This window comes from Pygocentrus nattereri, chromosome 6, assembly GCF_015220715.1.
Source record: "Pygocentrus nattereri isolate fPygNat1 chromosome 6, fPygNat1.pri, whole genome shotgun sequence".
NCBI lineage: Eukaryota > Metazoa > Chordata > Actinopteri > Characiformes > Serrasalmidae > Pygocentrus > Pygocentrus nattereri.
Window position 1 is genome coordinate 38,793,004 of NC_051216.1, and position 16,352 is coordinate 38,809,355.

A 16,352-nucleotide genomic window follows, 5' to 3' on the forward strand; every position below is an offset into this window, starting at 1 on the left:
AGTCAGAAACTGACCAATGAGGAACAGGGAGTCTGACAAATAGTGCATAATCTGTACACCTATTTAGTGGTACCCAAAAAGGTAAAAAGGTGGACCTCAAGGAGACTTCGGAATGAAAGTGCAAAGTAGGGGTTTCTAATCAAGTGGTCAGTATGATACCAACTATGGACGTTAGGGCACCAAAATTGACTCAAAGTTTTGTTGCTTTGAACGTAATAAGAGATAACCACAGCGAGCGAGCCCCTATGATAATCTCTGGCAGCGATCTTTTCTCTTTTATCTAGTGTGTGGCGAGGGAGCCAAATGACAGTATCTTAGCCTTAAGTGATTTTGTAGCACTTGTGCAGCCTTTTTGTCTCTAATTCTCTGTTCTGGTTCAGAGTTGTCTGCCTTTCATCTCAAGATAAAATCACTGCTATCTGAACTTGGACAGCGAAGATGAGTAAGCACAGAAAGAGCATCAGATCTGTAAATGTATTTATGTGTATCTGAAAGTGAATGCGTGGTATTGTCCTGAATAACAGTGCCGTACAGTGTCTTACCATGACTGCGGTTTTAGACTTACTCTGTTTACCATGCAGAAATGTATACATGTCTGTGTATTAGTGTGTTCCACTGTGAGGTTTCTGGGATTTGTTTGTCTGTAATGAAGAAATCATTACAGCTGCGTGTGTGTTTCTTTTTATTACACAATCTTGACACCTGCTGAAATTCAAAGAAATTTTTGGGTGGAGCTACAATTCCTGTTCAGGAGCCAAACAAATTTTGATAACTCATCTGACAGACACACAAATAGACCTTTAGAATCATTGTAAATAAAGCTAAATCTTTTAATGATTGCTTACCATCTTACCTTGTGACCCTTTGCTGCAGTGCCCATAGTGGTCATTCTGCTAGCAGAATGGAAATCGTCTTGGATATTATTAATTAATATATTCAAGTGAAATATTTCTGCAATGTGACTGTTAGCAGATTAACTAGGACATTGTGTTTCTATGTGTGAAATGTTGTGACGATGCAGGGAGCTGCTAGCAAGCAATGAAGAGTGAAAGGAGCCCCATGAAGCCTCAGCAGTGTAGTTTCAAACCTCTGTAGATTCAAATTGAAAACTCAGGGACGTCTCGAAAATATTAACTCATTTCAGACGACTGGATCATTTTAAAGTAAGTTTGAGTATTTGACAATGTACGACATATAATAAGACTTTATCAGCAGCATCTTCGTGAAGGCTAAATTAGCCAAAAAGTATAAGGTACAAATGCAACCATTTCAATTTTAATAGACATAATACACAGAAGCACTACAATGTTCCTTTAGCTGGCTAGTTAATACAGTTGGTTACAGGAATATTACATTTTTAAAAATATTATGTTTGTTGTTGTGGCTCAGGAAACTGACAAAATGAAAAAGCAACCTTGTGTCAGTCATGAAACTTGTTCCACATAGTTAAGACATGCAACTGTTGTAACTGAGTTTCAAGCAAGTTGCAGGATGCTTTGCATTAAGTTCAATTTAGTTTCATGTAGGGTTCAAGCTATTTAAGTTGCATGAAAGTTTCACAGTGAAAATACTGCCTTAATTTGTGTGTGTGTGTGTGTGTGTGTGTGTGTGTGTGTGTGTGTGTGTGTGTGTGTGTGTGTGTTATGGAGCCCTACCTTGACTGACGTTTCGGGTAGATAGTGAGGGTTGCGTAGCTTAGTTGTGATGTAGAAGCGAAAATCTGCTGCATACTCTATGGTGGAATCTCCAAGGCGGATACACACACTTCCACCCTGCTTAAATGTCTGCTTCAACAGCAAAGGCTCAAGAATGGGGTCTAGCTCCTCACCCACATTTTCCAGCAGCACTAAAAGAGAAATAAACAGTACAAATGTATATAAACAGTATGAAGAGAGAAATGAACAGTATGGTGAGTTTAGATAGTGTGTAACAGCACATGGCTGTCAAGATGGGATAACATATCTCAATAATAACATGTTGCAATATGAAGCATGGTATGGTACACAATGTTTATAGGAAAATAGACATATGGTATGACATTGCTGCTATTAAAAATTTTTAAATTTCATTTTAAAATATCAGTGATTTGAGGTCAATAAGGTAGCATAACTTGTGCTGGGGCCATATTTATTCCCATGAAACATTCAGTCATGTTTCCTGCTATAATTGTATCTTACTAATTTGAGAATAATCCATCTGTAGGACTGAATGACTGACTGACTGAATGAATGAATGAATGAATGCATGAATAAATAAATGAATGAATCCCCACATTTTCCTACATATATCCAAATTAAATAAACTGTAAAAAGGCTGACAAGGCGTCAAAATCAATACATTTTTGCCAAGAAGCTATCATTTCTGAAAAAGGAAGGAAGGATAAATAAAAAATAAATTAATAAATGACTAAAAGTGAATAAAAACAATGGCACTTCAAATCTGATATACAACAGTTTTATAGTTTATAAAAGTGGCTGGACAAAACAACTACATAACAAAACGCCACATTAAAGAAATTTCCTCTTCATATTACTTTGAAATAATGTCTCAGTTTACAAATGTGTGTTGTCTTGACAGCAGGCAGTGTGCCTTATCTTGAAGCCCCCTCTCTCTCTCAAACTCTCATATGTGGAGCTCAAGGTGTGCAAAAACACCCACCTACCCACCCACTCGACCAAATGAGCAACAAAAGGAAGCATGATTCATAATAACAGCTATTTACTCAAAGGGCGCGCAGTCGGGTGCATGCTGTTGAGGTGGGAATTTGAGGATGACAACTCATCTTCAGGGCTAAAAACTTGGGGAATGTTGGGGGGTGTAGAATTCAAATGAAAGCTCTGTCCGTCCTTCGTCTGCCTCCTCCTCTCAGGGATAGAGCTGACAAGCAGGAGAGGATGAGTTTGCGTACTCTTTCGTTTGTGTGTTAGGTTTCTCGCCTGCGTCTGGGCCGCCCCAGAGGAGCGGATGCGCGAAATTAGTCGGTGGATAGCGCTTGCGGGCAGCGGCACAGTGTGGAAATCTGGGAAATGAGCGTTCCATGTCGCCCTGAGAAGAAAAGGCGCGAACCAACACCTCTCAACAGGTATCTGTAACTCGAGCTCCTACTTTGATCTGCAGTTTGGGTTTGCGGGTGAAGGGAGACCCCCGGGGAGGGGGCGCGGTATTGCACCCGGGGCGGCCAGATTTGTTTACTTTCCTTAGTGATAGAAATAAGAGGGAGATTTGCCTGGTTAACTCATCAAAAGTGTCAGGCTGCATGACTGGGATGATCGATTTGTGAGGATAACAAAGGAAGTTAATGGGGGTAAATTGTGCTGTAATACAGACAAGCTGTGAATGATGCAGACTGCAGTTTAAGGCAATATCCTGATGACAAATCTGATTTACAGAATTTCCCATTTACCATAAATGTAGCTGATCAGCCAGGACATGTTTGGTGTCTGAAGTTTGCTTCTTTAGTTTTGCAATGCAGCGATGTAGCTAACAAGGAATAAAAACATCTTTCTTACCAATTAGCGTCACTGACTGTCTGTCTGCATGATCATAAACTTGCCTCAAACTGTGTTAAAGTGTTAAGGAGTCTCAAAAAGACTTATTTATGTGATTTCTGACACTGTATCTGTATAAACTGACAAAATGATGTGCTAAAACAGTAGCAGTAATGTGGAAGCTTGACTGATGTCTACGCTTTACCCTTATTACAACATCTGTTCTTTTTTTTGAGCAATGTTCAGTTTCTCAAAGAAATCTGTAGCCACACTTCCAAAGTTCAGTCTTACAAGTCCGTATTACATTTTTTACTCATGATCCAAGTAATCCCAAACACATTCAGTGATGTTGAGGTCTGGACTCTGGGGTGGTCAGTCCATTGTTCTGAGAACACCAGCAGCTTCTTTGTTTGATTTGTCTTTTGTTAATTTTATAGATAACAGTAAACAAAATGTGTCAGAAACCAGGCCTGTTTGATATTACCTAACAACTCAGTGCAGTTTTGGTGCAAACATTGATAATATAGGCATGAAGTTTGTATGATGCTAGCTGGCGGGATTAGCTGCAATGCAAAGCAAAAGAAGCGCTTCTCCAGACATCAAACATGTCTTGACTGATCAATTATTATTTTGGTTGAGATAATAATACAATTTTTTCAACTTGTTATTCCCTTAACCCTTTAAGGGCACAATTCAATCTGCTAATCTGCATGACTACACTGGGAGGTCACAGATAATGATATACATACAGCTACTCAAAACTGTGTAAACAACTGTATGCCTACTTATAGCTATATTGATCACATTGTTTTACTTTATATGCAGCTTTATAGCATTTTTATTCCCATTGTGTCACTACAACTCTTAATCTGATCTGCATGTTGCTATAAATCTTTTAGCAAAATACCCCAGCAATGATAAATTTGATGACCATTAGCAAGATAAGGGAATGACTATTAATAACTGTTATGGCATAAGTCAGCAAAAAAACATAGTTCAATGAAGAAGTGTGACTATTCTACTACCCAGCTCTAACATGGGCTTAATTAGTTGTAAAACATAATTAATAGCTATATAATAAATTACATCTGATAGCTCTTTAGCAACTCAACTGTACTATCATATACTATCATGTACTTCTTTCGCCAGCCATCCCCTAGAGTAAGCAAAGACATGAATAAGAATTGTTTATGTTTACTTTGACAAGCCTAGTGAGTAACAAGTGCTTAGTGATCCGAACTGTGTTCTTAGTGGTTTTGCACAGAAAAAAAAACACAGTGCATCCTCCTTCATCTTTTATGCAGTGACAGAACACACAGTCGCATACAGAAAGCTTCTACCCATTTTCACTTCGGCCAACGTGGGTGTGCACACACCGCAGCTCCTCTGACTTAAGAAGTCATTGTCAAATTCTCAGAATGGCTGGCTTAAGAGCTGCTCAACTCAGCAGGGTTAATAAGATTGAAAGAATAAGGGAATACAATTCCATTCTTTTTTGAGCAACTTTTTCCCAAATTAATCTGCAGCCACAATTCCAAAGTTTAGTCTTACAAGTTCGCTTTATAAATTTTTCTTCTCATGACTTCTCTGACTCAGTGGTCAGTCCACTGTTCTGAGAACACTAGCACCTTCTTTGTTTGATTTGTCTTTTGTTAATTTTATACACAACAGTAAACAAATTGTGTCAGAAACCACGCCTGTTTGATATTACTTAACAACTCAGTGCAGTTTTGGTGCAAACATTGATAATGTAGGCATGAAGTTTGTATGATGCTAGCTGGTGGGATTAGCTGCAATGCAAAGCAAAAGAAGCGATTCTCAAGACACCAAACATGTCTTGATCGATTATATTTTGGCTGAGATAATAATACAAATTTTTCAACTATTCCTTTAACCTTCTAAGGACACAATTTAATCTTCTAATCTGCTTGATTACCTACACTGGGAGGTCGAATAATAAAGAAATACGATTCCAAGATAAACATACAAAAAGCGTTGAGCCTACCTGTAGTAATACACATTGACAAACAAATACTGCACAATGAATCACCTGGTGTGCCAAACTGGATACAGTTCTCTAGGGTTCGCACAAAGTCAGCGTCGCTCAACTTGATGATGTGCAGGCTGTTGGCTTTCTCCATGTTCTTCACCCACTTGTTGGCCTGTCCCTGCGGGTCGATCATCAGCGGCCATCGTCTTGCATTACTGAAGAGGAAGAATGTTTGAGGAATATGTAAGGAACACCAGAGAAGAATGATTTCCATCAAACACAGGAGCAGTCAAAGGATTGGAAGCACCTGGCCAAGTGATCTTTTTCATAATCTTAACAAATTGGTCAAAATACTTATGTTTATATTATTTAAATTATGACAAACAAGTAAGCAGCCAACAAGTGCTTAGCATATGTGGATCAAGCCTGTTGTACAAACATCCCAGGTGGCTCCTTATGGAGCTAATTGAGAGGAGGCCAAACCCACATGAAAACAAACATGGGCTACTTTGAAGAATCTAAAGCAGAAGTTTTGTGGTTACTGCATCAATGTCCATATGTTATGTCATAGTTTTGTTTCTACAATGCAGAAAATAGAAAACATAAAACACTTTATGAGTAAGTACGTAACTCTTGGCTAACTTAAATATCACCTTTCATTTAAAGACTATTTAGTCTTCTCACTTCTACAGGCTCTCAATATTGTGTCTACTTTAGGGACACAAACTCCAGACGGTTATTACTTTGTTCTCAAGAATAATGCTTCTCAGCAGCACTTTTCCATTTGAGCATATAACTCTCCTCTAAAGAATCTTTATTCACCCGAAACTTAATTAACTTTTCAATATAACGTTCCCAAGAATGGCTGGCTGTGCATTACCAAGCATCATCACAGAGGTTTCTAAAACGCCATTATATTGCTTCGCAAGAACATCTACCACCAACTAATGTCCAAAAAAAGAAAAAACCTTGTGCAGTGAATCAGTGGTGGCTTGCCTGAGTACATCAACTTTCTCCAATAAATGCTGTGAAAACGCATGTGGCCTTATTGTAGGGTTTATAAAAAACAGCCTCTAAAGGAACCTGGGAAAATGGTTCCTTACTATAGGTACTGAATTGGAGCGGAAAGCACTTGCAATCCAACTCCTGTCAAGGCAAACTGTGTGTATCCAAGCGAAGGTAGTTTCCCCAGAGTACCCCAGCTGTCAAAATAACTGCTTTATCCTTCAAACCAAACAATGATTTTGGTATGCCAGCAGAATGATCAGAGTGTGTGTACCTGACCGTTAACCCAGTAATTAAAACTAAGAGCATAGGCATTTATACAGACACCACTAAGGTCATTATTACCATAATTCATTTTATTGGTCAGCTTAGTCAAGAGTGCTACTGCTGTTTTACTATGTCTCACAGTATTGTACAACAGTCACTCACCAGCCACTTTATAAGAAACACCTACCTTAGACATCCACTAACTGGCCATTTTGTAACCCTAACACTTACCTTGTATCCACACTCACTGGCCCTTACTCAACAAATGAGTGCAGATTTGACTGTCCTGACTGATGAACAAACTGCTTTTCATCTTTTTAAGGAAACTGACGAACAATGAAAAAACACAATTCATAAATCAGCTTTAGTGCATCAAACAAGCACCTGTGCTGACTTTATTTACATCATTTGCAACAGACACGCTCCAATTTACCCTCATACACACAAACACATTCTCTACATGCTTCTGCACAATAACTTTATATTCTGAATATGAGATATTGTATATATGTACAAAACTGTGAAAAGGTCTTGGGCACCTAAGCACATTATTTAAAGCAATTTATGTGGCAATAAGCATTGCTTGCGCTTGTAAAATACCATATACCATTAGGATAAATAAAAATCATCATAAATACTATAAGAAAATTAGCAAGAATCAAGAGCATATATGATTTAGTACAACCAGGTCTATCAGTAGTTGTTCAGTTGACCATCTGAAGTCAAGAAAAACACCTGTTCTGGTAAGCATGAGTGCACGATTAGTGGTGTTGGTGATGAGACAAGATTTCGCTTTCTTAAAGTTTAAAAAGACAAATCAGAAGCCATGTTTCTGTTTCTGCATCAGTGACGGTAAAGTCTGAGTAATTGAGAGATGCCATAGTCATCAAAGCTCCATTTTTGCGCTAGTACAATGAATTCCAAAGCTGCTTCTTCTTCAGTATGAAAGCGTGTCTTCTTCAGTATGAAAATATTTTGAGACTCTGCGGCATCTTCAAAGACTTTCTCAGTAAAAGAGTGACAAAGGCGGCAAAGCGAACGTTACGTTTTTTGTGATCACATTCTCAACTTTGCCAGCTCTTTTGGGTTAAAAAGCAAGAGAAACCCAGCTCTGAGGTTTGCCAAGACACAAAAAAAGTTTATAGAGTCACTGAGCCTCAAGCTGTGCCAACTTGGGAGGGTCCTGCTTCTGCTTTTCATCTGTCTTTGTCTGAGAAAACTGCTCCCGAACCTACAGATTGAGAAACTCGCCTAATTGGCATGGAGCTTTTTGCTATGTGCAATACAATTTCATACTAATGACCCACTTCTATGTTTTCTTTCGCATTTATCATGTTGAATTCTTTGAGCCTTTCTACTCTCTCAAGCTAGAGCTACTGAACATCAACATTCAACAATGTATAATCACACACTTTCCTTTTACCCATGCTTGACATAAATACACATTCAAGTCCTCGCTGCATCTTTCTGGTTTGACATAATAGATTAATTGCAGGTTATCTGTGACCAATCAGAGCATCAAAGTATATATCAAAGTGAGTGCTAGCTCTGTTTAACCTCTGCATGTTTCAAGTGAAGTGGTGCAACCTATTTCTTCTGCACCAAATGAGTGAAGAAAGGAGCAGCTAATTATTTAAAAGGCTCACTGGCATTTGCCACCCATGTGGACATTTATGCAGGATCCACACAGCAACATGTGCTTCATCAAGGCCATTAGAACCTATAAAACAGTGGTCATCACTAACTACAAGCACATTCCTTGGGCAGTTGTTCAGGCCCATGCACAGACATTTTGTTGGATGGGGGCTTGAAGGTAAACAAAAAGGATAACATGAATGGGAATCAAACAGAATAATTCACAAAATATCGCTAACCAAGAGAGATTTTACACTGTTAGAAATAAAGGTTCTGTGCAGGTACGTTTCTTGTTTGTCAAGGTACAAACAATGTAAATGTTCCCTCCAAGGGACAACAGTGGTTTTAATGTCCAATTGTGAACCTTAAATAAGTTAAATAAGTTGTCAGTACAACTTAGAAAATATAGTTTCAATAGATTATGGTACAGTTATGTTTACCTGACTAAATCTGCTGAGATGAACCCTTGAGGGATCCATGCCAGTGACAAGAGGGGTACTGCCCCAGTGACAGTTTAGCACCTTTTTTCTGAGAGTGTACCAAGGCAGCCAATATATTCTGCCTTACGGCCCAAACAGGGTTTTGAACCCTGATCTCTAGAGTACAAGGATAACGTTACTCCCTCTGCTATCTAAATCCTTCCACTTCTGCACCTGCAACTCTGTGTGAGAACTCCACAGAGACAGACAACTTGGTTTAGAAAGTTATTATCACCCTATATTGCTTTTAGTTTGGTACAAAATAACTCCTTATGCAATCTGATGCTAGATTCTCAGTGATGGTTTGGTGGGATTTCCAGTGCTGTGGTGATACATGCATCTGTGATAGGTCGGAGTTAACTGGAGGTGAAAATATCCGTGGGCGATGGTACTATACCAGAGAGGGCGCCCAGGAGAAATGAAGCTTGTGGAACCTGAGCCAACCCATAAGCTCTATTCCCAGCACTGCAATGTACACCATTCATTTTTAATTCAATATTACATTTTTAATGTTGGTTCCATCCGATGAGAACAAGTGGTGTGTGAGGGGACGGCGTGCTGAGTTTGGGGGATGTAATGCAAATGAATCCAGCCAATGAACAGATGAACGCCCTAATAACACCCACATGCAGCCAACTGAAGAAGGTTTCTAAAACGCCATTATATTGCTTCGCAAGAACATCTACCACCAACTAATGTCCAAAAAAAGAAAAAACCTTGTGCAGTGAATCAGTGGTGGCTTGCCTGAGTACATCAACTTTCTCCAATAAATGCTGTGAAAACGCATGTGGCCTTATTGTAGGGTTTATAAAAAACAGCCTCTAAAGGAACCTGGGAAAATGGTTCCTTACTATAGGTACTGAATTGGAGCGGAAAGCACTTGCAATCCAACTCCTGTCAAGGCAAACTGTGTGTATCCAAGCGAAGGTAGTTTCCCCAGAGTACCCCAGCTGTCAAAATAACTGCTTTATCCTTCAAACCAAACAATGATTTTGGTATGCCAGCAGAATGATCAGAGTGTGTGTACCTGACCGTTAACCCAGTAATTAAAACTAAGAGCATAGGCATTTATACAGACACCACTAAGGTCATTATTACCATAATTCATTTTATTGGTCAGCTTAGTCAAGAGTGCTACTGCTGTTTTACTATGTCTCACAGTATTGTACAACAGTCACTCACCAGCCACTTTATAAGAAACACCTACCTTAGACATCCACTAACTGGCCATTTTGTAACCCTAACACTTACCTTGTATCCACACTCACTGGCCCTTACTCAACAAATGAGTGCAGATTTGACTGTCCTGACTGATGAACAAACTGCTTTTCATCTTTTTAAGGAAACTGACGAACAATGAAAAAACACAATTCATAAATCAGCTTTAGTGCATCAAACAAGCACCTGTGCTGACTTTATTTACATCATTTGCAACAGACACGCTCCAATTTACCCTCATACACACAAACACATTCTCTACATGCTTCTGCACAATAACTTTATATTCTGAATATGAGATATTGTATATATGTACAAAACTGTGAAAAGGTCTTGGGCACCTAAGCACATTATTTAAAGCAATTTATGTGGCAATAAGCATTGCTTGCGCTTGTAAAATACCATATACCATTAGGATAAATAAAAATCATCATAAATACTATAAGAAAATTAGCAAGAATCAAGAGCATATATGATTTAGTACAACCAGGTCTATCAGTAGTTGTTCAGTTGACCATCTGAAGTCAAGAAAAACACCTGTTCTGGTAAGCATGAGTGCACGATTAGTGGTGTTGGTGATGAGACAAGATTTCGCTTTCTTAAAGTTTAAAAAGACAAATCAGAAGCCATGTTTCTGTTTCTGCATCAGTGACGGTAAAGTCTGAGTAATTGAGAGATGCCATAGTCATCAAAGCTCCATTTTTGCGCTAGTACAATGAATTCCAAAGCTGCTTCTTCTTCAGTATGAAAGCGTGTCTTCTTCAGTATGAAAATATTTTGAGACTCTGCGGCATCTTCAAAGACTTTCTCAGTAAAAGAGTGACAAAGGCGGCAAAGCGAACGTTACGTTTTTTGTGATCACATTCTCAACTTTGCCAGCTCTTTTGGGTTAAAAAGCAAGAGAAACCCAGCTCTGAGGTTTGCCAAGACACAAAAAAAGTTTATAGAGTCACTGAGCCTCAAGCTGTGCCAACTTGGGAGGGTCCTGCTTCTGCTTTTCATCTGTCTTTGTCTGAGAAAACTGCTCCCGAACCTACAGATTGAGAAACTCGCCTAATTGGCATGGAGCTTTTTGCTATGTGCAATACAATTTCATACTAATGACCCACTTCTATGTTTTCTTTCGCATTTATCATGTTGAATTCTTTGAGCCTTTCTACTCTCTCAAGCTAGAGCTACTGAACATCAACATTCAACAATGTATAATCACACACTTTCCTTTTACCCATGCTTGACATAAATACACATTCAAGTCCTCGCTGCATCTTTCTGGTTTGACATAATAGATTAATTGCAGGTTATCTGTGACCAATCAGAGCATCAAAGTATATATCAAAGTGAGTGCTAGCTCTGTTTAACCTCTGCATGTTTCAAGTGAAGTGGTGCAACCTATTTCTTCTGCACCAAATGAGTGAAGAAAGGAGCAGCTAATTATTTAAAAGGCTCACTGGCATTTGCCACCCATGTGGACATTTATGCAGGATCCACACAGCAACATGTGCTTCATCAAGGCCATTAGAACCTATAAAACAGTGGTCATCACTAACTACAAGCACATTCCTTGGGCAGTTGTTCAGGCCCATGCACAGACATTTTGTTGGATGGGGGCTTGAAGGTAAACAAAAAGGATAACATGAATGGGAATCAAACAGAATAATTCACAAAATATCGCTAACCAAGAGAGATTTTACACTGTTAGAAATAAAGGTTCTGTGCAGGTACGTTTCTTGTTTGTCAAGGTACAAACAATGTAAATGTTCCCTCCAAGGGACAACAGTGGTTTTAATGTCCAATTGTGAACCTTAAATAAGTTAAATAAGTTGTCAGTACAACTTAGAAAATATAGTTTCAATAGATTATGGTACAGTTATGTTTACCTGACTAAATCTGCTGAGATGAACCCTTGAGGGATCCATGCCAGTGACAAGAGGGGTACTGCCCCAGTGACAGTTTAGCACCTTTTTTCTGAGAGTGTACCAAGGCAGCCAATATATTCTGCCTTACGGCCCAAACAGGGTTTTGAACCCTGATCTCTAGAGTACAAGGATAACGTTACTCCCTCTGCTATCTAAATCCTTCCACTTCTGCACCTGCAACTCTGTGTGAGAACTCCACAGAGACAGACAACTTGGTTTAGAAAGTTATTATCACCCTATATTGCTTTTAGTTTGGTACAAAATAACTCCTTATGCAATCTGATGCTAGATTCTCAGTGATGGTTTGGTGGGATTTCCAGTGCTGTGGTGATACATGCATCTGTGATAGGTCGGAGTTAACTGGAGGTGAAAATATCCGTGGGCGATGGTACTATACCAGAGAGGGCGCCCAGGAGAAATGAAGCTTGTGGAACCTGAGCCAACCCATAAGCTCTATTCCCAGCACTGCAATGTACACCATTCATTTTTAATTCAATATTACATTTTTAATGTTGGTTCCATCCGATGAGAACAAGTGGTGTGTGAGGGGACGGCGTGCTGAGTTTGGGGGATGTAATGCAAATGAATCCAGCCAATGAACAGATGAACGCCCTAATAACACCCACATGCAGCCAACTGAAGAAGGTGATGCGTTCATGTCAGTCGCTATGCCGGAGCAGTGTAAATGCAGTGTAAGCCTGGCCTTGCTGAAACAGATCTTAAATAATAGCAAAATAAAACATAATTGTCATACATGACCACAAAGAAGGCACTTGTACTGTACTAAAAGAGCAGGAGCTCAAGCCCTCCTCAGGTCTTTCTGTGCACTTGCCTGCAGCTTGGTCTTGAGCACTAGTATATTATAATTGTTATTATATACAGTGCACATTAAACCCAAAGTCGCAAGAGGATCGCAAAAAAGTTGATACGCTGTGAAAAATGTAAAGAAAAACAAAATGCAATGATGGGGAAATCATTTTAACCCTGTATTTCATTGAAAATAATACAAAGACAGTATATCAAATGTGGAAAATTTTATCGCTTTTTGAAAAATATTTTCCCATTTTGAATTTGATGCCAACAACATGTTTCAAAAAAGTTGGGACAGCGGCAACAAAACACTGGTAAAGCTGTATAGTGCTTAAAAAACACTTCATGGTTGATTGGCAGCAGGTCAGTAACATGATTGTATATAAAAAAAGCATCTCAGAGAGGCTGAGTCTTTCAGAAATAAAGATGAAGAGGGGTTCACCACTTTGTGAAAGACTGCATAGGCTAGTAGTGCAACTGTTCAAGAATAACGTTTCTCAACTTGAAACAGCAAAGAACTTTTGCTTTTCATCATCTACAATACATAATAACGTTAAAAGATTCAGAAAATCTGGAGAAATCTCTGTATGCAAGGGATATGGTCAAAAAACAGTATTTGCAGGCCATGGGCTCAGGAACACTGTCTGTGAAAACCGTTCAAGTTAAAACTATAAAATGCAAAAAAGAAACCGTACATAAACAGGATCCAGAAATGCTGCCACCTTCTCTGGGCCCGAGCTCATTTAAAATGGACTGAGGGAAGTGAAAAAGTGTCCTGTGCCAAACCACATTCTGCACATATTACAACAGCACTTCTTCATATTAAAAGAGTCCGGGTGCTAAATTGGCCTGCCTGCAGTGCAGACCTATCATCACAAAAAAAAAAACAAAAAAAAACTGGGGCATTATTAAATAAAAATATGACAAATGAGACCCCAAACTGTTGAGCAGCTAAAATTTTGTATCAAGCAAGAAAGGGAAAACATTTCACTTTCAAAACTACAGCAATTAGTCCTCTTCAGTTCCCAAACACTTACAAAGTGTTGTTAAAAGATGAGGTGATGAAACACAGTGGTAAACAAGCCAACTTTTTTGGAATGTGTTGTTGGCATAAAATTCAAAATGTGCCTATACTTTTCAAAAAACAATACAATTTCTCAGTTTCATATGAGTTTGATATGTAGCCTTTCTAGTATTATCTTTTAAAAATATGGTTTACATGATTCGCAGATCATTACATTTGATTTAAAATTTTTTTAAATGGTGTTGTCCAAGATTGCATGGTTTAAAGCTAGACTGTATCATGGAGTAAGCACACAACACATGACAACCAATTGGGGCTTCACGACACATCATCACTATTTGTCATAAGTGCAGTATTGACCCATGCAATGTTGTTATTGAATTGGCTAACGTTTTGATGCTGTCGGAAGAAAACCTTGTATCTTCACTGTTGTTGCTTTTCAGTTGTTGACATCATTAGAAAATTACTGTTGCCCTTTATACTGTTAATTTCATGATGAATGGACCAAAAGAATGGTTGAAAATTGCTTGAAAAAAGTCCACTGTCTTACATTAAAAGTAAAAGTGTGTTTTTCCTTCTTGTTAAAAGTTTGGAAATTTCAATTAAATTAAATGAAACCCCCAGTGTTGGTGCTGTGTATAATGTGACATTCAGATCTAGCATATCTACCAAATGTAAGTCATGTGTTCATCACTATTTTAAAAAAATTCAACAATATAATCTCATTATTTTTTCACTTCCAAAGCTTTTGTCTAATTTAGGTTAGGTCTGCCAAGGCAAAGCATCTCTCTGTGTGTGAAAATCTAAAACATTTTACATTTTAGAACTGGAGGCAGGGGCACTTACGAGATGATGATGCCGTTGTCGATGGAAAAGCTGTCCGAGGGGAGCCCCGCAATGGTCCAGCTTCGGATCTTCACAGGCTCTCCCAGAGTGTGCATCAGGGACACATTCTTGGAGCAGGGAATCTCCCTGGCCTTACACAGCCCAATCCACTCATCTGTGGCAATCTGCAGTCACCACAAATGATTCAGAGAATAAATGGTAATCATGCATTAAAATTTGTGATATTAACCATACTTCCAAAAAATGTTACCATGGCTCACATTGACAGCTGGGGATCTGACAGCATAGTGGTAATTTGAATGGTGCTACTTACAAGCTTTCATTCAATATTAGCAAAAATAACTTTCCTGGGTGAAGGATTTCTGTGACCCTCAGTGCAATGAATACTTAATCAAGTTAAATACACACTCGGCACGTATTATTTGATTAATCCAAAATGCCAGTCTCTTGCATACTAATTTGTCCTGGTTGGAGGATGGATGCGTCTTTCAGCACCAGCAAGTACAACTATATAATTGTCTCTGTTGTTAAAAGAGCTGCATTTGTTTTGGCATCTGACACCATGATGTCTTATCTCATGCTAACGCTCTGCATATTGATCTTGTGAATATTTGATGTCATACCCACACTGCTCTTTAAAAATCGATGAGTCATACTAAGAACACAAAAAGAGGCCTTAACCTCTCCTGGCAAAGGCTTTGCTTGAGCAGACAGTAGACAGTAGTAATAACAATGCATCATAGTTTGGGTGAAAATTTTGCATGAGACTATGTGTATTAAAATGTAACCACTGTTTTAACAACAATAGCAAAATGGTCCGTGTGAATCCACACTGACCATCAAAAGGGACAACTTGACTTCTTTTGAAACCCTCTACAGAAAACGTAAATATGGCATTGTCTGCACTATTCTAATGTTTTGCTGGGCTTAACATATTGGAAAAAAATAAAGAATAAAATATAAATTGTGCCATACATTTTCCACAGGCTTCATTTTTTGTTTCATTTTTTCCCAATTTGTTATTGTGTTATTGTATACAGTTATTGTGTATTAAAATGTGAAGTGTGTCCTCTGTGAAGGATGTATTAACTCATTTAGCTCTCTCCAACACCAACTGAGGGAACATCTTTTGAAAGAACGGTGTTCTCTTGTAGCATGTTTGTCAAAGTGCACTAAAGCTGTTCTGACAGCTTATTAACACTATACTCTGGTTTTTATATATATGTGTCTAAACAAAATCTTGTATCTCCATTTACATTGTTTGTAACTTTCATGATGAATGAACCCACAGAAATGGCACAAATATACTTGGAAAAAAGTGGTTCCATTGACTATTATTTAAAATAACATAGGCTTTTCCCTTCTCCTGTAAAAAAAAATCTAGAAACTAATCTAAATCAGCTTTACTATAAAAGTGCACTATTTAAAATTAAAATTATTTCAAAATTGGAAAAAAAAAATGCTGTCCCACACTTTCCTGTCATTACTGTAACACAAAGCGTTATTTTAGCAAACCATTGCATTTTAAAGCAGGAAGTGAGACTGCATCCCTGACCCTCATGGCCACATGGTAAGCAGATCCCATTATTTTGAAGTAAACGAGTCCCAAAATCTGAAAAATCTTTGTGGAACATTAGAAATTAGAACAGCAACACAGATTTTGTGCAGTTAAGT

At 38.4% G+C, this 16,352-nt stretch overlaps 1 protein-coding gene across 1 annotated transcript in view; it reads right to left on the reverse strand.

Annotated features, from left to right (window-relative positions):
• dnah7 (dynein, axonemal, heavy chain 7) overlaps positions 1-16,352 on the reverse strand; it is a 181,672-nt gene that overhangs the window by 43,991 nt on the left and 121,329 nt on the right. Inside the window, exons 47-49 of the mRNA XM_037539674.1 lie at positions 14,679-14,842; positions 5,539-5,693; positions 1,656-1,846 (exon numbers count right to left, since the gene is read on the reverse strand). Of these exons, the coding sequence (XP_037395571.1) occupies positions 1,656-1,846; positions 5,539-5,693; positions 14,679-14,842 (510 nt within the window). The remainder of the gene's footprint in view (positions 1-1,655; positions 1,847-5,538; positions 5,694-14,678; positions 14,843-16,352) is intronic.